At 41.0% G+C, this 17,501-nt stretch overlaps 1 protein-coding gene across 1 annotated transcript in view; it reads right to left on the reverse strand.

Annotated features, from left to right (window-relative positions):
• Kiaa1210 (KIAA1210 ortholog) overlaps nucleotides 1-17,501 on the reverse strand; it is a 119,253-nt gene that overhangs the window by 27,068 nt on the left and 74,684 nt on the right. The window contains exons 2-3 of the mRNA XM_028773133.1: nucleotides 9,677-9,842; nucleotides 5,128-5,254 (exon numbers count right to left, since the gene is read on the reverse strand). Coding sequence (XP_028628966.1) covers nucleotides 5,128-5,254; nucleotides 9,677-9,842 — 293 coding nt within the window. The remainder of the gene's footprint in view (nucleotides 1-5,127; nucleotides 5,255-9,676; nucleotides 9,843-17,501) is intronic.

Here is a 17,501-nt window from a genome sequence, read left to right on the forward strand (position 1 = left end):
CTCTCTCTCTCTCTCTCTCTCTCTCTTTCTTTCTTTCTTTCTTTCTTTCTTTTTTCAAGACAAGTTTTCTCTGTGCAGCCCCAGCTGTCCTAGATTAAGTTGTCCTCAAGCTCACCGAGACCTGCCTCTGCCTCCCAAGTGCTGGGATTAAAAGCACGTGCCATCACTGCTGGACCTTTTTTTCCCCCTCAAAGTTAGAGTTATCTGGAAAGAGAAACCTCAATTAAGAAAATCCTTCATCATTTGAAGCTAGAGAGGTGGCTCAGTGGTTAAGAGCACTGATTGCTCTCCTAGAGGTCCTGAGTTCAATTCCCAGCAACCACACGGTGGCTCATGACCATCTGTAATGAGAATCCAATGTCCTCTTCTGGTGTGTCTGAAGACAGTGACAGTATACTCATATACATAAATAAATCTTAAGAAGGAAAAAGAGAGAAATATATATATATATATATATATATATATATATATATATATATATAGAGAGAGAGAGAGAGAGAGAGAGAGAGAGAGAGAGAGAGAGAGAAGGAGAAGCTTCACCAGATTGCCTGTAGACAACTAAGAGCCCTGGGCAAGGTGGCCTGAGTGGAATAAGAAAGCAGACTGACTGAGCATGCCATGAAAAGGAAGCCAGTAACCAGTTGTCCCTCCGTACCCTCTGCTTCAGTTTCTGCCTTGAGTTCCTGCCCTGACTTCCCTCAGTGATGGACTGTTTACTTGGAAGGGCAAGATGAAATAAACTCTTTCCTCTCCGAGTTGTTTTTTGTCATACTCTTTATCAAAGCAATAGAAAAATAACTAATACAACGCCCCCTACTGTCCCTGGGTATGTTTTGCAGAGGAAGGCCTAAAGGATTGGGCCCAATGTATGAGCTATAGATAGGCCCACACTGGCCATTTAACAAAACTTGCCTTTGGATTACTGGGGTTTTTCCCCTTATCTCCTTCATCATGAGAAAGAAAGATCCTAGACTATTTCATGGCAATCTTCCCCCAAATTAACTCTAGTTTTTAACTGAATGTCTCTGCTACATGAGTTTCTCTGTTGCTGGGTCTAAAAGAGGAGGGAAAGCATATAGAACCTACGCTGCTTCTTTCCAAATATAAGAAACATCCTGTGACATTTTTCATGGCCATGAGAGAGCAAAGAGTGCAACTATAGGCATGCACTCTGGTATTGCTATTTTGGACTGAACAGCAGAAAGTAGAGGAGAATAGGTTTTGCCTAATGTGCTACAGGAAGACAACAGTCCACTAACACTAGAGGCCCCCAGCCACAGAGCCACATCCTCTGCTGACTTTCTCCAGTTTATCTTCCCACCCTTCAAGATTAAAGTACCCAGCAGAATTTGCACACACTACATAAACCACAGTTAGTCACATGAAGTCTCAAACAGGCATCAGAAATAAACCCAAATTACCTTGTGTCAAATACAAACTTAAAATGGGCCCATAACAGTGCTCCTGTGTCTGGACAGCTATAAAGGATTAAAGCATCTTAGAAAGCGGGTAATAGCAAGCCTGTGGATTTTGAGATTAACACACCTGAAATATATTTCTAAATCAACAATATATTAGCTTGGTGGTCCTGAATAGTGTCTTTTAAAAATATTTATTGTATGTATTTATGTTTATGTTATGTGTATAAGCATTTTGCCTGCATGTATGTCTATGCACAATGTCCCTGGTGCCAATGGAAGCCAGAAGAAGATATTAGGTCCCCGGGAACTGGAATTACAGATGATTATAAGCTGTCATGAGGTGCTGGGTATCAGACCTGGGTCCTCTGGAACTGCATCTAGTGCTCTTAAGCACTGAGCTATCTCTGCAGTCCCTTGAACGACTTCACTCAATCCTCATAAGCAAGTTTTTGAGAGAGAGATTAATACTGTACATTGTAGATGAGGAAGGGAAGGCTCAGAGAAGTTAAACAGCTAAAGCATGGTCTTACAGCCAGTAAGTTGTGGGACAAGAATTCAAGCATAGAGCTGTATGGTAGTTTGAATGAAAATGGGCCCCGTATGCCCATAGAGAGTGGCACTATTAGGAGGTATGGCTTTGTTGGGGTAGATGTGCCCTTGTTGGAGGAAGTGTGTTGCTAATGGTGGGCTTTGAGGTCTGAGAAGCTCAAGCCAGGCCTAGTGGCTCACTGTCTCTTCCTGTTGCCTGCTAATATGGATGTAGAACTCTCAGCTCCTCCTGCATTGTGTCTGCCATGCTTCCCACCAGTGTGAAAATGGATTAAACCTCTGAAATTGTAAGCCAATCCTGAATAAATATTTTCCTTCATAAGAGTTGCTTTTGTCATGGTGTCTCTTCACAGCAATAGAAACCCTTACTATGACAGCAGTTGGTACCAAGGACTGGGATACTGCTGTGGTAATACTGACCACACTTTTGTTTGGAGGAATGTGTGGGGACTTTAGATTAGAAAAGCATCTGATCACAGCCAACCATGAGACTGAGCATAGGTACTCAATGGAGGAGTTAAAGGACTGAAGGAGCTGAAGGGGTTTGCAGCCCCATAGGAAGAACAACAATATCAGCCAACCAGACTCCCCAGAGCGCCCAGGGACTAAATCACCAACCAAAGAGTACACATGGAGGGACCCATGGCTCCAGCTGCATTTGTAGAAGAGGACGGTCTTATTGGGCATCAAAGGGAGGAGAGGTCCTTGGTCCTGTGAATGTTCAATGCCCCACTGTAGGGGAATGCCAAGAGGGAGAATCAGGAGTGGGTTGTGTGGGGGGGAACATCTTCATTGAAGCAGGGGGAGGGGGGATGGGATAGGAGGTTTTCAGAGGGAAAACCAGATAAGGGGATAACATTTGAAATGTAAATGAAGAAAATATCTAATAAAAATAAAAAGAACAAAAAAAAGAAAGGAAGGAAGGAAGGAAAGAAGGAAGGAAGGAAGGAAGGAAGGAAGGAAGGAAGGAAGGAAGGAAGGAAGGAAGGAAAGCATCTGAGTGCTTTAAATTGGGACTTAATGGGCCATACTAGCAGAAGCATGGAAGACAGTAGTACTGGGTATGATTTGAACTGTAGTGGTCTGCCTTAGAGGCTTCAGAGGAGAATAATATTGGTATGTTGCTTAGAAATCATTCTTTTGATATTTTGGTGAAGACTGGCCACTTCTTGTCTTTGACCAAAGAGTCTGCCTGAGGCTAAATTGAAGAGTTATGGATTAACTGCTTTGGCATAGGACATTTCCAAACAGCCTAGCTGTGCTGTGTGGCTAGTAGAGGCCAGCCAGTCTTATGCAGATCTGTACTGAAAAAGGAGCTAGGCAAGGAAAAATACATAGTGTAGAGTTGGAGGAAAAAGGGGGCACTAGAAAGTGTAAACACATTAAAGAAACACCTGATGCTACATGGAATAAAGGGAGTGGTGACATCTGAGCAAAACTCTATGCTGCTAAGCATCCAACTTGTGAAAATGAATTAAAGAAAAATGAAAAGGAATTAAGGAATTAAGGAAAAGCTTAGAACCAGGTGTGGTGGTACATGCCTTTGGTTCCAGAACTCACAAGGCAGAAGCTGGTGAGTCTGAGTTCAAGGCTAGCCTGGACTATAGAGCAAGTGCCACAATAGCCACTCTTAGGCAGTAAAGGAATCCATCAAAAACAGAAAGCTGATGAAGATGTAATTGAAAGAGGGGGTCATGTTCCATCTCCATAAAGCAGCAGAATTTTGAAGCTTTGGCCATGTGGTTCTGGCTTTAGAGTCAAGGATACAAGAAAGGGGCTATGGAATCTCCTTCCAAAACTAAGGAAATCCACTGAGGCCAGGCATGTGTCAGGGGTGTCCCTGCATGGAGGCCTAGAGACCCCATTGTGTGAAGCTGTAAAGGTGAAGCCTGGATCACCTTGGAGACCCCAAGATGTTGGAGATGCCAGAGTCATGGGATAGCTGCTGAGCAAAGCTACTAACAGGGAGTAGAACCAGCCCAATAGAAAGAAGTGTGTTGCAGTCAACAAAGCTGAAAGGAGTTGGAGATCTGAAGAATGTTTTGATATCAGTCATGGAGATGAAGAGTTTGAAGTCTACTCAGCTGTTTTACAGTCTTGCTTTGGTCCAGTATTTCCCCACCATGCTCCCATCCCTACATTTTGAAACAGTAATGTATATCCTGTGCCATTGTATGTTGGAAGTATATGATCTGCTTTTTTGATTTTACAGGAGATTACAGTTAAGAGATTACATGAGTCTCAGAAGAAACTTTTAAACTGTGGACTTTTAAAGAGTGCTGATACTGTGATAGAATATGGGGACTTTTGAAGTTGGACTATGATATGGCTACAAGCCTACGGGAGCCAGGGAATAAAATGTGGTGGTTTGAATGAAAATGGCTCCCATAGGCCCCTAGGGAGCAGCACTATTAAGAGGTGTGCTCTTGTTGGAGTATGTGTGGCTTTTTTGGTGGAAATGTGTCACTGGGGATGTTCAAGACAGGATCAGTGTCATTCTCTTCTTCTTGTTGCCTGTCAACCCAGGGCCATGTCTGCCTGCACACTGTCATGTATTTCACCATGATGATAATAGACTGAACCTCTGAACTATAAGCCAATCCCAATTAAATGTTTTCCTTTATAAGAGTTGGCATGGTCATGGTGTCTCTTCACAGCAGTAGAAACCCTAACTAAGACAACCTGTCTATGTGACTTAGCCGACCATGGTACATATTTCCATGGTATTACGTCAGTAAAATTGGAGCCTGGGGCCCAGATTCCACTGCTAGAAGAATAGTGGCCCTCAGATCCACTCAAAGCTCCAAGGCCACCACTTCCTGTGGTTCTAGGCAAAGTTCTGGAGATAAGAGATCTCTGTGGAAAAAGAGAAAAGCTTGCAGGGTTTGGCATGCTAGCATATAAATAGAAAACTGTCCAGTATCAAAATAATGATGGTATCCTTGGGTATGTTAAATAAATATACATGGCAGCCAACACTATGTGTTGGCCATATAACATAGTTAAAGGTCTATTTATATATTGTATTATTTGAGATTTAAGATAGCCCTGTGAGATAAAATTAGTTGATAAGCAGAATCAAATTCCTCCCTCTTTTGAGGAGGGGGCAGTATAGAAAAATAGTGTCTAATCAGACTGAAGTCAAATTCATCGTTACCTTCGGTGAGCTGCTTCTCTGGGGCTCTGGAGAAGAGTATAGCTTGCCTTCTGTTTTTTCAGGCTCAAGATCCGAACAGAAAACACTGTCATGGGATATGGACTTGGCTCCCAAGCCGCTCTTGGGCCTATGTGGAAAGGAAAAGTCTTGTAAAAGCAGTACAAGGGATTAATAATTGAAGGGCAAGGTATTTTCATAACATAGATACCATAGAGAGCTCAGAAGGATGCAGAGATGCAGGTGTGCTGACATAGAAAGCCATTTCTAAGATGGAGAGTGAGAATCAAAAAAATAGTATGAACCCATTCAACATACACACATCTCACACACACATACACACATGCACATTTACACAGACACACATACACTCATACACACACATATACATGTACATACATACATACATACATACATACATACATACATACATAGTTTATGTTCAGAAAAATGTCCAGGAGGTCATTAGTGGTGGGACTATTAGTGGTGAATCCCTCTGAGAAAGGGTCCGAAAGAAATGAGAGGAATTTTCATTTTCCGCCTTGTGCCTTGGATTAATTTTAATGTTAAAAAATTATTTGTGTATGCTGGTCTTTGTTGTGGTTCATAGTCATCATAAAAGCAATGAGGGGTATATGGGAGGACTTGAAGAGATGAGAGGGAACAGGGAAATGATGTAATTATATCATAATCTCCAAAAATAAAAGAAAGAAATTACTTGTATGTGTTTTACAGGAAAATTCTACTGAGATGGTTTAGTCATCATACAATTTGTCCATATAACATACAACTCCATAGTGACAATCTTGAGAAATGGAAGGGTTATTAAAAATCTTTCACACTCAAATTTCCCTTGAGTGTTTTTATTTTGATTTGTTTTGAAATTCAAGGATCTGCCCAGATACTGTCTTCTCATTTTTACATGTATTTATTTAATGTGTGTGTGTGTGTGTGTGTGTGTGTGTGTCTGTCTGTCTGTCTTCTGTCTGTCTGTCTTCTGTCTGTCTGCCTGCCTGAGTACATGCTTGCCCACATATATAGGTCAGAGAGAACAAATTTGGGGACTCAGTTCTCTCCTTTCACCATGTAGGTCCCTAGAATGAACCTCAGGTTGTAAGCTTAGCAGCAAGTAGCTTTACTCACTGAGCCATCTAACAGGCCCCAAGATAGAGGGGTTTTTTCTTAGTTGTTTTTTTCCCTTTGTTTACAAGACCTTAAAGACACATTTATCCTATTTTCCAAATCATCCTTATGCATCATTCATATGTTCCTTCCTCAGATCAATTAGGAAGGCTTTCCTATTAGGAATGGGACCAGCTTGATCCCAAGTGTGTTGAAACAACTTGGAGAAATGTTAGAAACAAAAGAACAGCAAATGGCACTAAAGATACCCTTGGGGACATGGTAATATGTTTCTCAGGCATTTGACATTCAAGTGTGGATACAAGCCCATGCGAATGGGGAATGATGTCAAATATTTGTGTAAGAAACAAAGCAATGGGAGAAGAGAAGACAGAAAGAGAGTGAGCACCAGCAGCAGGCTAGTGCTGCAGCACACAGGGCTCTTGCTCCCTCTATTTTGTTGCATCTCAAGTTGCCTCCAAGGGAGTTTCTTGTTACACAAACTTGTCACCATCTCATGTTCAGGGCCCAAATCCTGACAGCCTCACAACAGGGCACTTGTTAGTCCTATAGCCTGAGCTGTTTCTCTAGTCACCATTTCATGATGGTTGCTTTAAGCACAGTTTCTTTTTTATTATTTTTGACTAAAAAACTTGTTATTCTAAAATTTACTTATTTATTTTATTCTTTGAGAATTTCATACATATATTCTATATACTTTATTCATATATTCTATGTTATTACATTATTCATATATTCTTTATTCATATATTCTATATTTAGTTTATTTTTTTGTTAAAATATAATTACAATCATTTCCCTCTCCCCCATCTTCCGTCTAACCCCTCCCATGTCCTCTCCCTCTCAAATTCATGGCCCTTTTCTTTAATTATTATTGTCACATATATAAATAAATATATGAATAAGTATAAAAAACATAACCTGCTGAGACCATTTCCTGTTGTGTGTGTTTTCAGGGTTGACCACTTAGGATTCAATAACTAAACAGTATTTACTCTCCCTCCTCCTCCAACTCTTACTATTCTTTCCCACTTCTCCCTCTCCTCTTCATGTCCCCCTTTTAAATTCACTGTCTCCAATTAGTGTTTCCAATATACATATGGGTGTGGGGCTGCCCACTGGGACACAGTTAACTTACCAAAGGCCACACCTGTTAGGAAAACTGAGACTCTTTAGTAACCATCAACTGCCAATAGCTCCTCATGTAGGGGTAGAAACTCATGGTCCCCCTCCTCCATCCATGCTAGAATGATGATTGCAAAGCCCTGGTTTTTTAAATTGTGACTTGGAACCCTCTAAGGGTTTATATACTCATAAACATGCAATGATGAAAAACTGATTCAGAATCAATTGCATAACAAATGTGGGGTGTTTCTGGCAGTGTTCATCCATGTTGTATTGTGAGCTTTCAGTGCAACCTTCGTTCTGAATACATAACCCATGCACTCTGCACTCTGCATGCCAATGAAACACTTTGGGTTTTTCTACAGTGTTTTCTACACGTATAAAAATATAATGGCTCAATTATAAGAAAGACAATATTTTCTTACTATCATACCTCAACATGGAAATGTTAAACCAGTATAATTTTGGATTATACTGTGTTAAAATGTTTGGTTTTGTGTGTTTCTTTGTTTGCTTGTTGCATGGAACAGAGTCTCGCCATGTAGCCTCTGATAGCCTGGAACTTTCTATGTACACCAAACTGGCCTCAAACTCCTAAAGATCACCCTGCCTCTACCTCTCCAGTGTTGGCATTATAGGCTTATGCTACCACACCCAGCTGGCTGTAAATGTTATGACTTGTGGTGGTTTGAATATGCTTGGCCCTTAGGGAATGGTACTGTTAAGAGGTGTGACCTTGTAGGAGGAAGAATGTCACTGTTGGGGCTTTGAAACTCTGCCGAGTATAGAAAAGCCAGTCTTCTCCCATTTGTCTTTGGAACAAGATGTAGAACTCAGTGTGATGGTTTGTATATGCTTGGCCTAGGGAGTGGCACTTTTAAAAGGTGTGGCCCTGTTGGAGTAGGTGTGTCACTGTAGGGGTGGACTTTAAGACCCTCATCCTAGCTGCCTGGAAGCCAGAATTCTGCTCGCAGCCTTTAGATGACCATGTAGAACTCTCAGCTCCTTCTGCACCATGTCTGCCTGCACACTGTCATGTTTCCTGCCATGACAATAATGGACTGAACCTCTGAACTATAAGCTAGTCCCAATGAAATGTTGTCCTTTATAAGAGTTGCCTTGGTCATGGTGTCTCTTTACAGCAATGATTGTTTAGATGGATTAAGAAGCCTGAACTCACTTCCAAACACCTGAGTGGCAATCTCTAAAGTTTTTGTCCAAGCATATTAAGCAAGGGACAAAAGCCAGGAGTGATCTTTAGGCTCTTAAGTTATACTTTATTTAACTTATGCTCCTTGCAAAACTGTCTCTCCTTCCTTACCTGGTTTGGATCTCTCTCGACATTTCTTAATGTAGCAAATACAGCAGAGTTAATGAAGCATTTTGGAGTGTGAAGTTACAATCTTTGTAAAAATAGCCATTATCAAGTTGCAAAAACAATGCAGCCTAAACCAGACAGACCTTCCATTCCCCATCCCCATCTGGTTTAGACAGGATGCTTATGATCTTAATTTGAGACAATGTCCTACAATGGCATTGCTTGTATGGTGTGAAAACAAGCCCTTCTGTTGTGAAATAGTCCTTGGCAAGGCTATCTGAAAGTCCTTATGGTAGATGCACTCATTAAAGAACCATACATACTTCAGTGTCATCATGTCATGGGAAGTATTTGGGGAAGTATTGGGAGAGGCTTAGCATGGCAGAGTCTCAGATGATGGCTAGGAGCACTAGTGAACTCTGTGCAGCACCTCTAGATGTCTGTAGTTCAATGTTATGAGAACTGGTCTAAGGAGTGTTCCATAGAGGGATCTGATCCAGGGATAGCTGTAGGTACAGGATATCCCAATGAAAAAGAAATAGGATGTTTAAGTCAGAACATCACATATAAAAAATGTGAATGTGTGTGAGTGGCTGAGAAGCAACCTTCCTCATAGCTCTGGGACCACCCAGTGTCCTGAAGGGAACTGAAAGATGGATTGAGCTGGCTAGCTTGTTTGTGTGCTTTTGCAGCAACAAAAGATTCTATGCTTAAGCTCACGTATGCTAAAATGTTCCTCTTTCTGAGATTTTATCATCCAGATCTGCAACCTAGGGGTGAGGCAAACAAATTAGGCCAAAAGACTAAGCTCCAGCATGACACGGACCCTCCTGATTTTATGAAATGGGCCACAAGCTCTTCATGAGCAGTAAGCCCTGAGTATGATTGTTCTACTTGTTTGTGCCTGTTCTGGACCCAGCCCCACCCCTAGCCCCAGCCCCAGCTTCTGACCCCATCTGGGCTTACTTGGACTCCACTTGCGATTCCAGACCTGGCTGCAGAGAAGACACACTAACACTGCTGCTGGAAAACCTTGACTTTAGCATTGTTCCTTCCAAGACTTCTTCTGGTTCTTTCTTCTTCTTCTTGCCAAAAAAGCTCTTAAAGTCTTTAAACTTAGATTTCTTCTTTCCTAGAAGTCAGAAATGGATGTGAGGCTAAATGTGATGGAGGAAGTGAAGGGAGAAGAGAGGCAGAGCCATAGTGGCAAGAAGAGGCTGGTGATCCCAGGTGCCTTGAAGATTTCACCTCTGGTACCCATCTCACAATTCACTTGTTTGTGACACCTTTAGAAACTTATTAAGCAAGTGTCTGAATTGCAGTGGGAAGTAGCAACCCAGGCCACAGCTTGGGGTCATAAGGCAGCCTCAATTCAGGCTAAACTCATAAGATGCCCACTTGCTTGTCAGTTTCAATGACTGAGAAAGCTCCTCTGCATCTTATTTTGGGGCCTTCATCCCTGTATCTTTTTATTTTTCTGTTTTATTTTGTCTGAGTTTATTGGATGGAAGGCTCTGGATGTCACTATATAGACCAGTTGGTCTTTAAAATCCTTATTCACTTGCCTTAAACTCTCCAATGCTGATATTACAGGCCTGTGCTATTCACCCTCTAGGGGTGGCCTTATCTTTACTTTTTAAAATGCTTAAATGTAGGAGATTGGGGTGGGGTGCATACTCTGTAGCCCGGGCTTCCTGCCTGTGCAGCTAGAGGGCTGGTATAGCAAGCATGTGCTAGCACCTTGCATTTGGCCTTCTTTTTAAGCTTTTGATTTCTTAAATCCAGGAAAGTGTAGCGATTCAAAACAAAACAAAGAAAAACAAAAGAAACCCCTGTAGCCCAAGCTGTCCAAAACCTCTGTATCCTCCAGTCTCCACTCCCTTAGTGCCTACAGGCCTGCGCCACCACCTGGACCTGACTTTATCTTTTAATGTTTTAATTTAGTAAATCCACGAAATTCTAGGGGTTAAAAAAGCACAAACCTGAAACTTTCAATCCTCCTGCCTCCATACCAAGAGTACTGCTATTGCAGGCCTGTGCCACCTCCTCTGCATTGTCTTTTAAAGTTCTAATTTCTTAAATCTGTAAAACTGTGGGGGGTTACAAAAATGAGGTCTCACTATGTAGTGGAAGACAGCCTCACACACTTGAGCCGCCTATCTCCAAACCTAGATTCTAGTATTATATAGCCTGTGCTGCCCACCCAAGCAGTGCCTTCTCTTTTAATCTTCTAATGTTATTTTTTAAGATTTATTTATTTTTTATTTATATGAGTACACTGCAGCTGTCTTCAGACACACCAGAAGAGGGCATCAGATCCCATTACAGATGGTTGTGAGCCACCATGTGGTTGCTGGGAATTGAACTCAGGACCTCTGGAAGAGCAGCCAGTGCTCTTAATCACAGCTATGAACTTGTGAAAAGTCTCAATGTGTAGCCTAGGCTAGCTTCATATGCTTGGCCCTCCTTCCTCTACACCTTAAGTGCTGATATTACAGGCCTAGACTTAACCTTCTCATTTCATGTTTTAATTGTTTTAAATCTAGGGAATCATGTGTGTTTCTTTTCTAAAAAGGCATCGCTATGTAGCCTAGGCTGTTCTAAAACTCCATCCTCTGGCCTCAGCCCCATCAGGGCTGATGTCACCACCCCAGTCTTGACTATCTCTTTAAACCTGTTAAATGTTTTAAGTTGAGGAAATTGTGGGGAATAAAAACAACAGGGTCCCACTCTGTAGCCTAGGCTGCCCTCAAATTTGGGATTCTCTTACCTCCATACCCAGAGTGTAGGTATAGCTAGCCTGTGATCCCACCCCAGGCCTGACCTTATCTTTTACTTGTAATTTTTTTTAATCTTAAGAATTTGTGATGGTTTTTAAAACGAAAAAAAAAAAAAAACTGAGTCTTACTCTATAGCCCAGACTATCCTCAAACTTTTGATCTTTCTCCCTCCACATCTGGAGTTTGGTATTGTGGGCCTGTGCTCCCACCTCAGGCTTGACTCCACCCTAGTGATGTACTGTAGGCCACCACTGCAGACTGAGTCTTCTCTTTTAGTTGTTTTCTTTCATCTTGGAAATTGTAGTTGTTTAAAAACTAAGGTCTCATACTGTAGCCCAGGTTGGCCTGGAACTCCCAGTTCTCCTCTCTACATACCCTGAGTGCTGCTGGCATTGCTAGCCTGTGCCACCACTCAGGCTAGCTGTTGTTATTTAAGTTTCTAGTTTTAAAAATCAAAGCTGTGAAGGCTATTCTTTTAAAAAGGAAAAAAAATAGAGTCTCACTGTGTGGATTAGGCTGCCCTCAAACTCTTCATCCTCCTGCCTCCACCTCCAAGTGTTAGTATATTCTAGGCCTTCACCACCAATCTTTTTTTTTTTTTTCCATTCTTTTTTTTTTTTATTGGATGATTTATTTACATTTCCTATGTTGTCCCCTTACCCCATCCCCCACCACCCCCTCGGAACCTCCAATCCCCTCGCCCCTCCTCCTTCTTCTCTGTGGATGTAACCTCTATCTACACCCCCCCCACTCTCCCCTCCCCACCCTCAAAATTCCCACCCCCTGGGGCATCCAGCCTTCATGAGGTCAAGGTTCTCTTCTTCCACCTATGCCCAGCAGGGCCCTCCACTTTTACATATTCAGCTGAAGCCCTGGATTCCCCCCTAAGTGCTCCCAGGCTGGTGGTTTAGACCCTGGGAGCTGTGGTTGGTTGGTATTGTTGCTCTCCTCATGGTGCCACAAACCCTTTCAGCTCCTTCAGTCTTCACTCTAACTCCTCCATTGAGAACCCCATGATCAGTTCAATGGCTAGTTGTGAGCATCTGCCTCTGAATATGTCTGACTCTTGAAGGCCTCTGAGGAGATATCCATATCAGGCTCTTATCAGCATGCACTTCCTGTCTTCCACATCAGCATCTACCTTTGGTGATTGCACATGGGATAGATACTCAGGTGGGGTGGTCTTGAGACGGCCCCTCCTTCAGTTTCTGTCCCTCACTTTGTCTCCATATTTGCTCCCTTGAGTATTTTGTTGCTCCTTCTAAGAAGGACCGAATCACCCTCACTTGGTCTTCCTTCTTTATGGGCTTCATGTGGCCTGTGAGTTGCATCTTGGGCATTTCAAGGTTCTAGGCTAATATCCAATAATCAGTGAGTGAATACCATGTGTCTTCTTTTGTGATTGGCTTACCTCACTCAGGATGATAATTTCTAGTTCCATCCATTTACCTAGGAACCTCTCGAATTCATTGTTTTTAATAGCTGAGTAATACTCCATTGTGTAAATATACCACATTTTTTGAATCCATTCCTCAGTTGAAGGACATCTGGGTTCTTTCCAGCTCCTGGCTATTATAAATAAGGCTGCTATGAACATAGTTGAGCATATGTCCTTGTTATATGTTCGAGCATCTTCTGGGTATATGCCTAGGAGTGGTATAGCTGGATCCTCGGGTAATGCTATGTCCAATTTTCTGAGGAACCGCCACACTGATTTCCAAAGTGGTTGCACCATCTTGCAGTCCCACCAACAATGGAGGAGTGTTCCTCTTTCTCCACACCCTCGCCAGCATCTACTATCACCTGAGTTTTTAATCTTAGCCATTCTGACTGGTGTGAGATGGAATCTCAGGGTTGTTTTGATTTGCATTTCCCTGACGACTAAGGATGCTGAACATTTCTTTAGATGCTTCTCGGCCATTCGAGTTTCTTCCGTTGAAAATTCTTTGTTAAGCTCTATACCCCATTTTTTAATAGGGTAATTTGGTTGTCTGGAGTCTAATTTCTTGAGTTCTTTGTATATATTGGATATTAGTCCTCTATCAGATGAAGGATTGGTAAAGATCTTTTCCCAATTTGTTGGTTGTCGTTTTGTCCTATTGACAGTGTCCTTTGCCTTACAGAAACTTTGCAATTTTATGAAGTCCCATTTGTCAATTCTCGATCTTAGAGCATATGCCATTGGAGTTCTGTTCAGGAACTTTTCCCCTGTGCCCAAGTATTCGAGGCTTTTCCCCACCTTCTCTTCTATTAGTTTCAGTGTATCTGGTTTTATGTGGAGGTCCTTTATCCACATAGACTTGAGCTTTGTACAAGGAGATAAGAATGGATCAATTTTCATTCTTCTACATGTTGTCTTCCAGTTGAACCAGCACCATTTGTTGAAAATGCTGTCCTTTTTCCACTGGACAGTTTTAGCTCCTTTGTCAAAGATCAAGTGACCATAGGAGTGTGGGTTCATTTCTGGGTCTTCAATTCTATTCCATTGATCTTCCTGCCTGTCTCTGTACCAATACCAGGTAGTTTTTATCACTATTGCTCTGTAGTACAGCTTGAGGTCAGGGATGGTAATTCCTCCAGAAGTTCTTTTATTGTTGAGAATAGTTTTCGCTATCCTGGGTTTTTTGTTATTCCATATGAATTTGAGAATTTCCTTTTCTAACTCTGTGAAGAATTGAGTTGGGATTTTAATGGGGATTGCATTGAATCTGTAGATTGCTTTTGGCAAGATGGCCATTTTTATTATATTAATCCTGCCAATCCATGAGCATGGGAGATCTTTCCATCTTCTGAGATCTTCTTCAATTTCTTTCTTCAGAGACTTGAAGTTCTTGTTATACAGGTCTTTCACTTGCTTGGTTAGATTCACACCAAGGTATTTTATATTATTTGCAACTATTGTGAAGGGTGTCATTTCCCTAATTTCTTTTTCAGTCTGTTTATCTTTCATGTAGAGGAAGGCTACTGATTTGTTTGAGTTGATTTTATAACCAGCCACTTTGCTGAAGTTGTTTATCAGGTTTAGGAGTTCTCTGGTGGAAGTTTGGGGGTCACTTAAGTATACTATCATATCATCTGCAAATAGCGATATTTTGACTTCTTCCTTTCCTATTTGTATCCCTTTGACTTCTTTTTGCTGTCTAATTGCTCTGGCTAAGACTTCCAGTACTATATTGAATAGGTAGGGGGAGAGTGGGCAACCTTGTCTAGTCCCTGATCTTAGTGGGATTGCTTCAAGTTTCTCTCCATTTAGCTTGATGTTGGCTATTGGTTTGCTGTAAATTGCTTTTACTATGTTTAGGTAGGGGCCTTGAATTCCTGATCTTTCCAAGACTTTTATCATGAAGGGATGTTGAATTTTGTCAAATGCTTTCTCAGCATCTAGTGAGATGATCATGTGGTTTTTTTCTTTAAGTTTGTTTATATAGTGGATTACATTGATGGATTTCCGAATATTGAACCATCCCTGCATTCCTGGGATAAAACCTACTTGATCATGATGGATGATTGTTTTGATGTGGTCTTGGATTCGGTTTGCTAGAATTTTATTGAGTATTTTTGCATCGATGTTCATAAGGGAGATTGGTCTGAAGTTCTCTTTCTTTGTCGGGTCCTTGTGGGGTTTGGGTATGAGTGTAATTGTAGCTTCATAGAACGAATTGGGTAGTGTTCCTTCTGTCTCTATTTTGTGGAATAGTTTGAAGAGAATTGGTATTAGGTCTTCCTTGAAGGTCTGATAGAATTCAGCACTAAAACCATCTGGTCCTGGGCTTTTTTTAGTGGGGAGGCTTTTGATGACTGCTGCTATTTCCTGAGGGGTTATGGGACTATTTAGATGGTTTATCTGCTCCTGGTTTAACTTCGGTACCTGGTATCTGTCTAGGAAATTGTCCATTTCATCCAGGTTTTCCAGTTTTGTTGAGTATAGACCTTTGTAGTAGGATCTGATGATTTTTTGAATTTCTTCAGTTTCTGTTGTTATGTCTCCCTTTTCAGTTCTGATTTTATTAATTTGGATACTGTCTCTGTGCCCTCTGGTTAATCTGGCTAAGGGTTTATCTATCTTGTTGATTTTCTCAAAGAACCAACTCCTGGTTTTATTGATATTTTGTATTGTTCTTTCTGTTTCTACTTGGTTGATTTCAGCCCTGAGTTTGATTATTTCCTGCCTTCTACTCCTCCTGGGTGTATTTGCTTCTTTTTGTTCTAGAGCTTTTAGTTGTGCAGTCAACTTGTTAGTGTGTGCTCTTTCCAGTTTCTTTTTGTAGGCACTTAGAGCTATGAGCTTTCCTCTTAGCACTGCCTTCATGGAGTCCCACAAGTTTTGGTATGATGTGTCCTCATTTTCATTGAATTCTAAAAAGTCTTTTATTTCTTTCTTTATTTCTTCCTTGACCAAGTCATCATTGAGTAGAGAGTTGTTCAGTTTCCATGTGTACGTGGGTTTTCCATTGTTTTTGTCATTATTAAAGACCAGTCTTAGTCCGTGGTGATCTGATAAGATGCAAGGGATTATTTCAATCTTTTTGTATCTGTAGAGGCTTGTTTTGTGACCAATTATATGGTCTATTTTGGAGAAGGTACCATGAGGTGCTGAGAAAAAGGTATATTCTTTTGTTTTAGGATGAAATGTTCTATAGATGTCTGTTAAGTCCATTTGGTTCATAACTTCTGTTAATTTCAAAGTGTCTCTGTTTAGTTTCTGTTTCCATGATCTGTCCATTGCTGACAGTGGGGTGTTGAAATCCCCCACTATTATTGTGTGAGGTGTAATGTGTGTTTTGAGCTTTAGTAAAGTTTCTTTTATGTATGTAGGTGCCCTTGCATTTGGAGCATAGATGTTCAGAATTGAGAGTTCACCTTGGTAGATTTTTCCTTTGATGAGTATGAAGTGTCCTTCCTTATCTTTTTTGATTAATTTTGGATGAAAGTCGATTTTATTTGATATTAGAATGGCTACTCCAGCTTGTTTCTTGGGACCATTGGCTTGAAAAATTGTTTTCCACCCTTTTATTCTGAGGTAGTGTCTGTCTTTGTCACTGAGGTGCGTTTCTTGTATGCAGCAAAATTCTGGGTCTTGTTTGTGTATCCAGTCTGATAGTCTGCGTCTTTTTATTGGGGAATTGAGACCATTGATGTTAAGAGATATTAAGGAAAAATGATTGTTGCTTCCTGTTATTTTTTTTATTAGAGGTAAAGTTATGTTTGTATCTTTTTTGGGGGTTGTTGGAAGATTACTTACTTGCTTTTCCTAGGTTGTAGTTTCCCTCCTTGTGTTGGCATTTTCCATCAATTATCCTTTGAAGTGCTGGGTTTGTGGGAAGATATTGTGCAAATTTGGTTTTGTCATGGAATATCTTGGTTTCACCATCTATAGTGATTGAGAGTTTTGCTGGGTATAGTAATCTGGGCTGGCAATTGTGTTCTCTTAGTGTCTGTATGATGTCCGTCCAGGCTCTTCTGGCTTTTATAGTCTCTGGTGAGAAGTCTGGTGTAATTCTTATAGGTCTGCCTTTATATGTTACTTGACCTTTTTCCCTTACTGCTTTTAGTATTTTTTCTTTGTTTTGTGCATCTGATGTTTTGATTATTATGTGACGGGAGGTATTTCTTTTCTGGTCTAGTCTATTTGGTGTTCTGTAGGCTTCTTGTATGTTTATGGGCATCTTGTTCTTTAGGTTAGGGAAGTTTTCCTCAATAATTTTGTTGAAGATATTTACTGGCCCTTTAAGTTGGGAATCTTCATTCTCATCTATACCTATTATCCTTAGGTTTGGTCTTCTCATTGTGTCCTGGATTTCCTGGATGTTTTGAGTTAGGAGTTTTTTGCGTTTTGCATTTTCTTTGACAACTGTGTCAATATTTTCCACCGTATCTTCTGCATTTGAGATTCTCTCTTCTATCTCTTGTATTCGGTTGGTGATGCTTGCGTCTGTGACTCCTGATCTCTTTCTTAGGTTTTCTATCTCCATGGTTGTCTCCCTTTGAACTTTCTTTATTGTTTCTATTTC

This window comes from Grammomys surdaster, unplaced genomic scaffold, assembly GCF_004785775.1.
Source record: "Grammomys surdaster isolate TR1022 unplaced genomic scaffold, NIH_TR_1.0 222, whole genome shotgun sequence".
Taxonomy (NCBI): Eukaryota; Metazoa; Chordata; class Mammalia; order Rodentia; family Muridae; genus Grammomys; species Grammomys surdaster.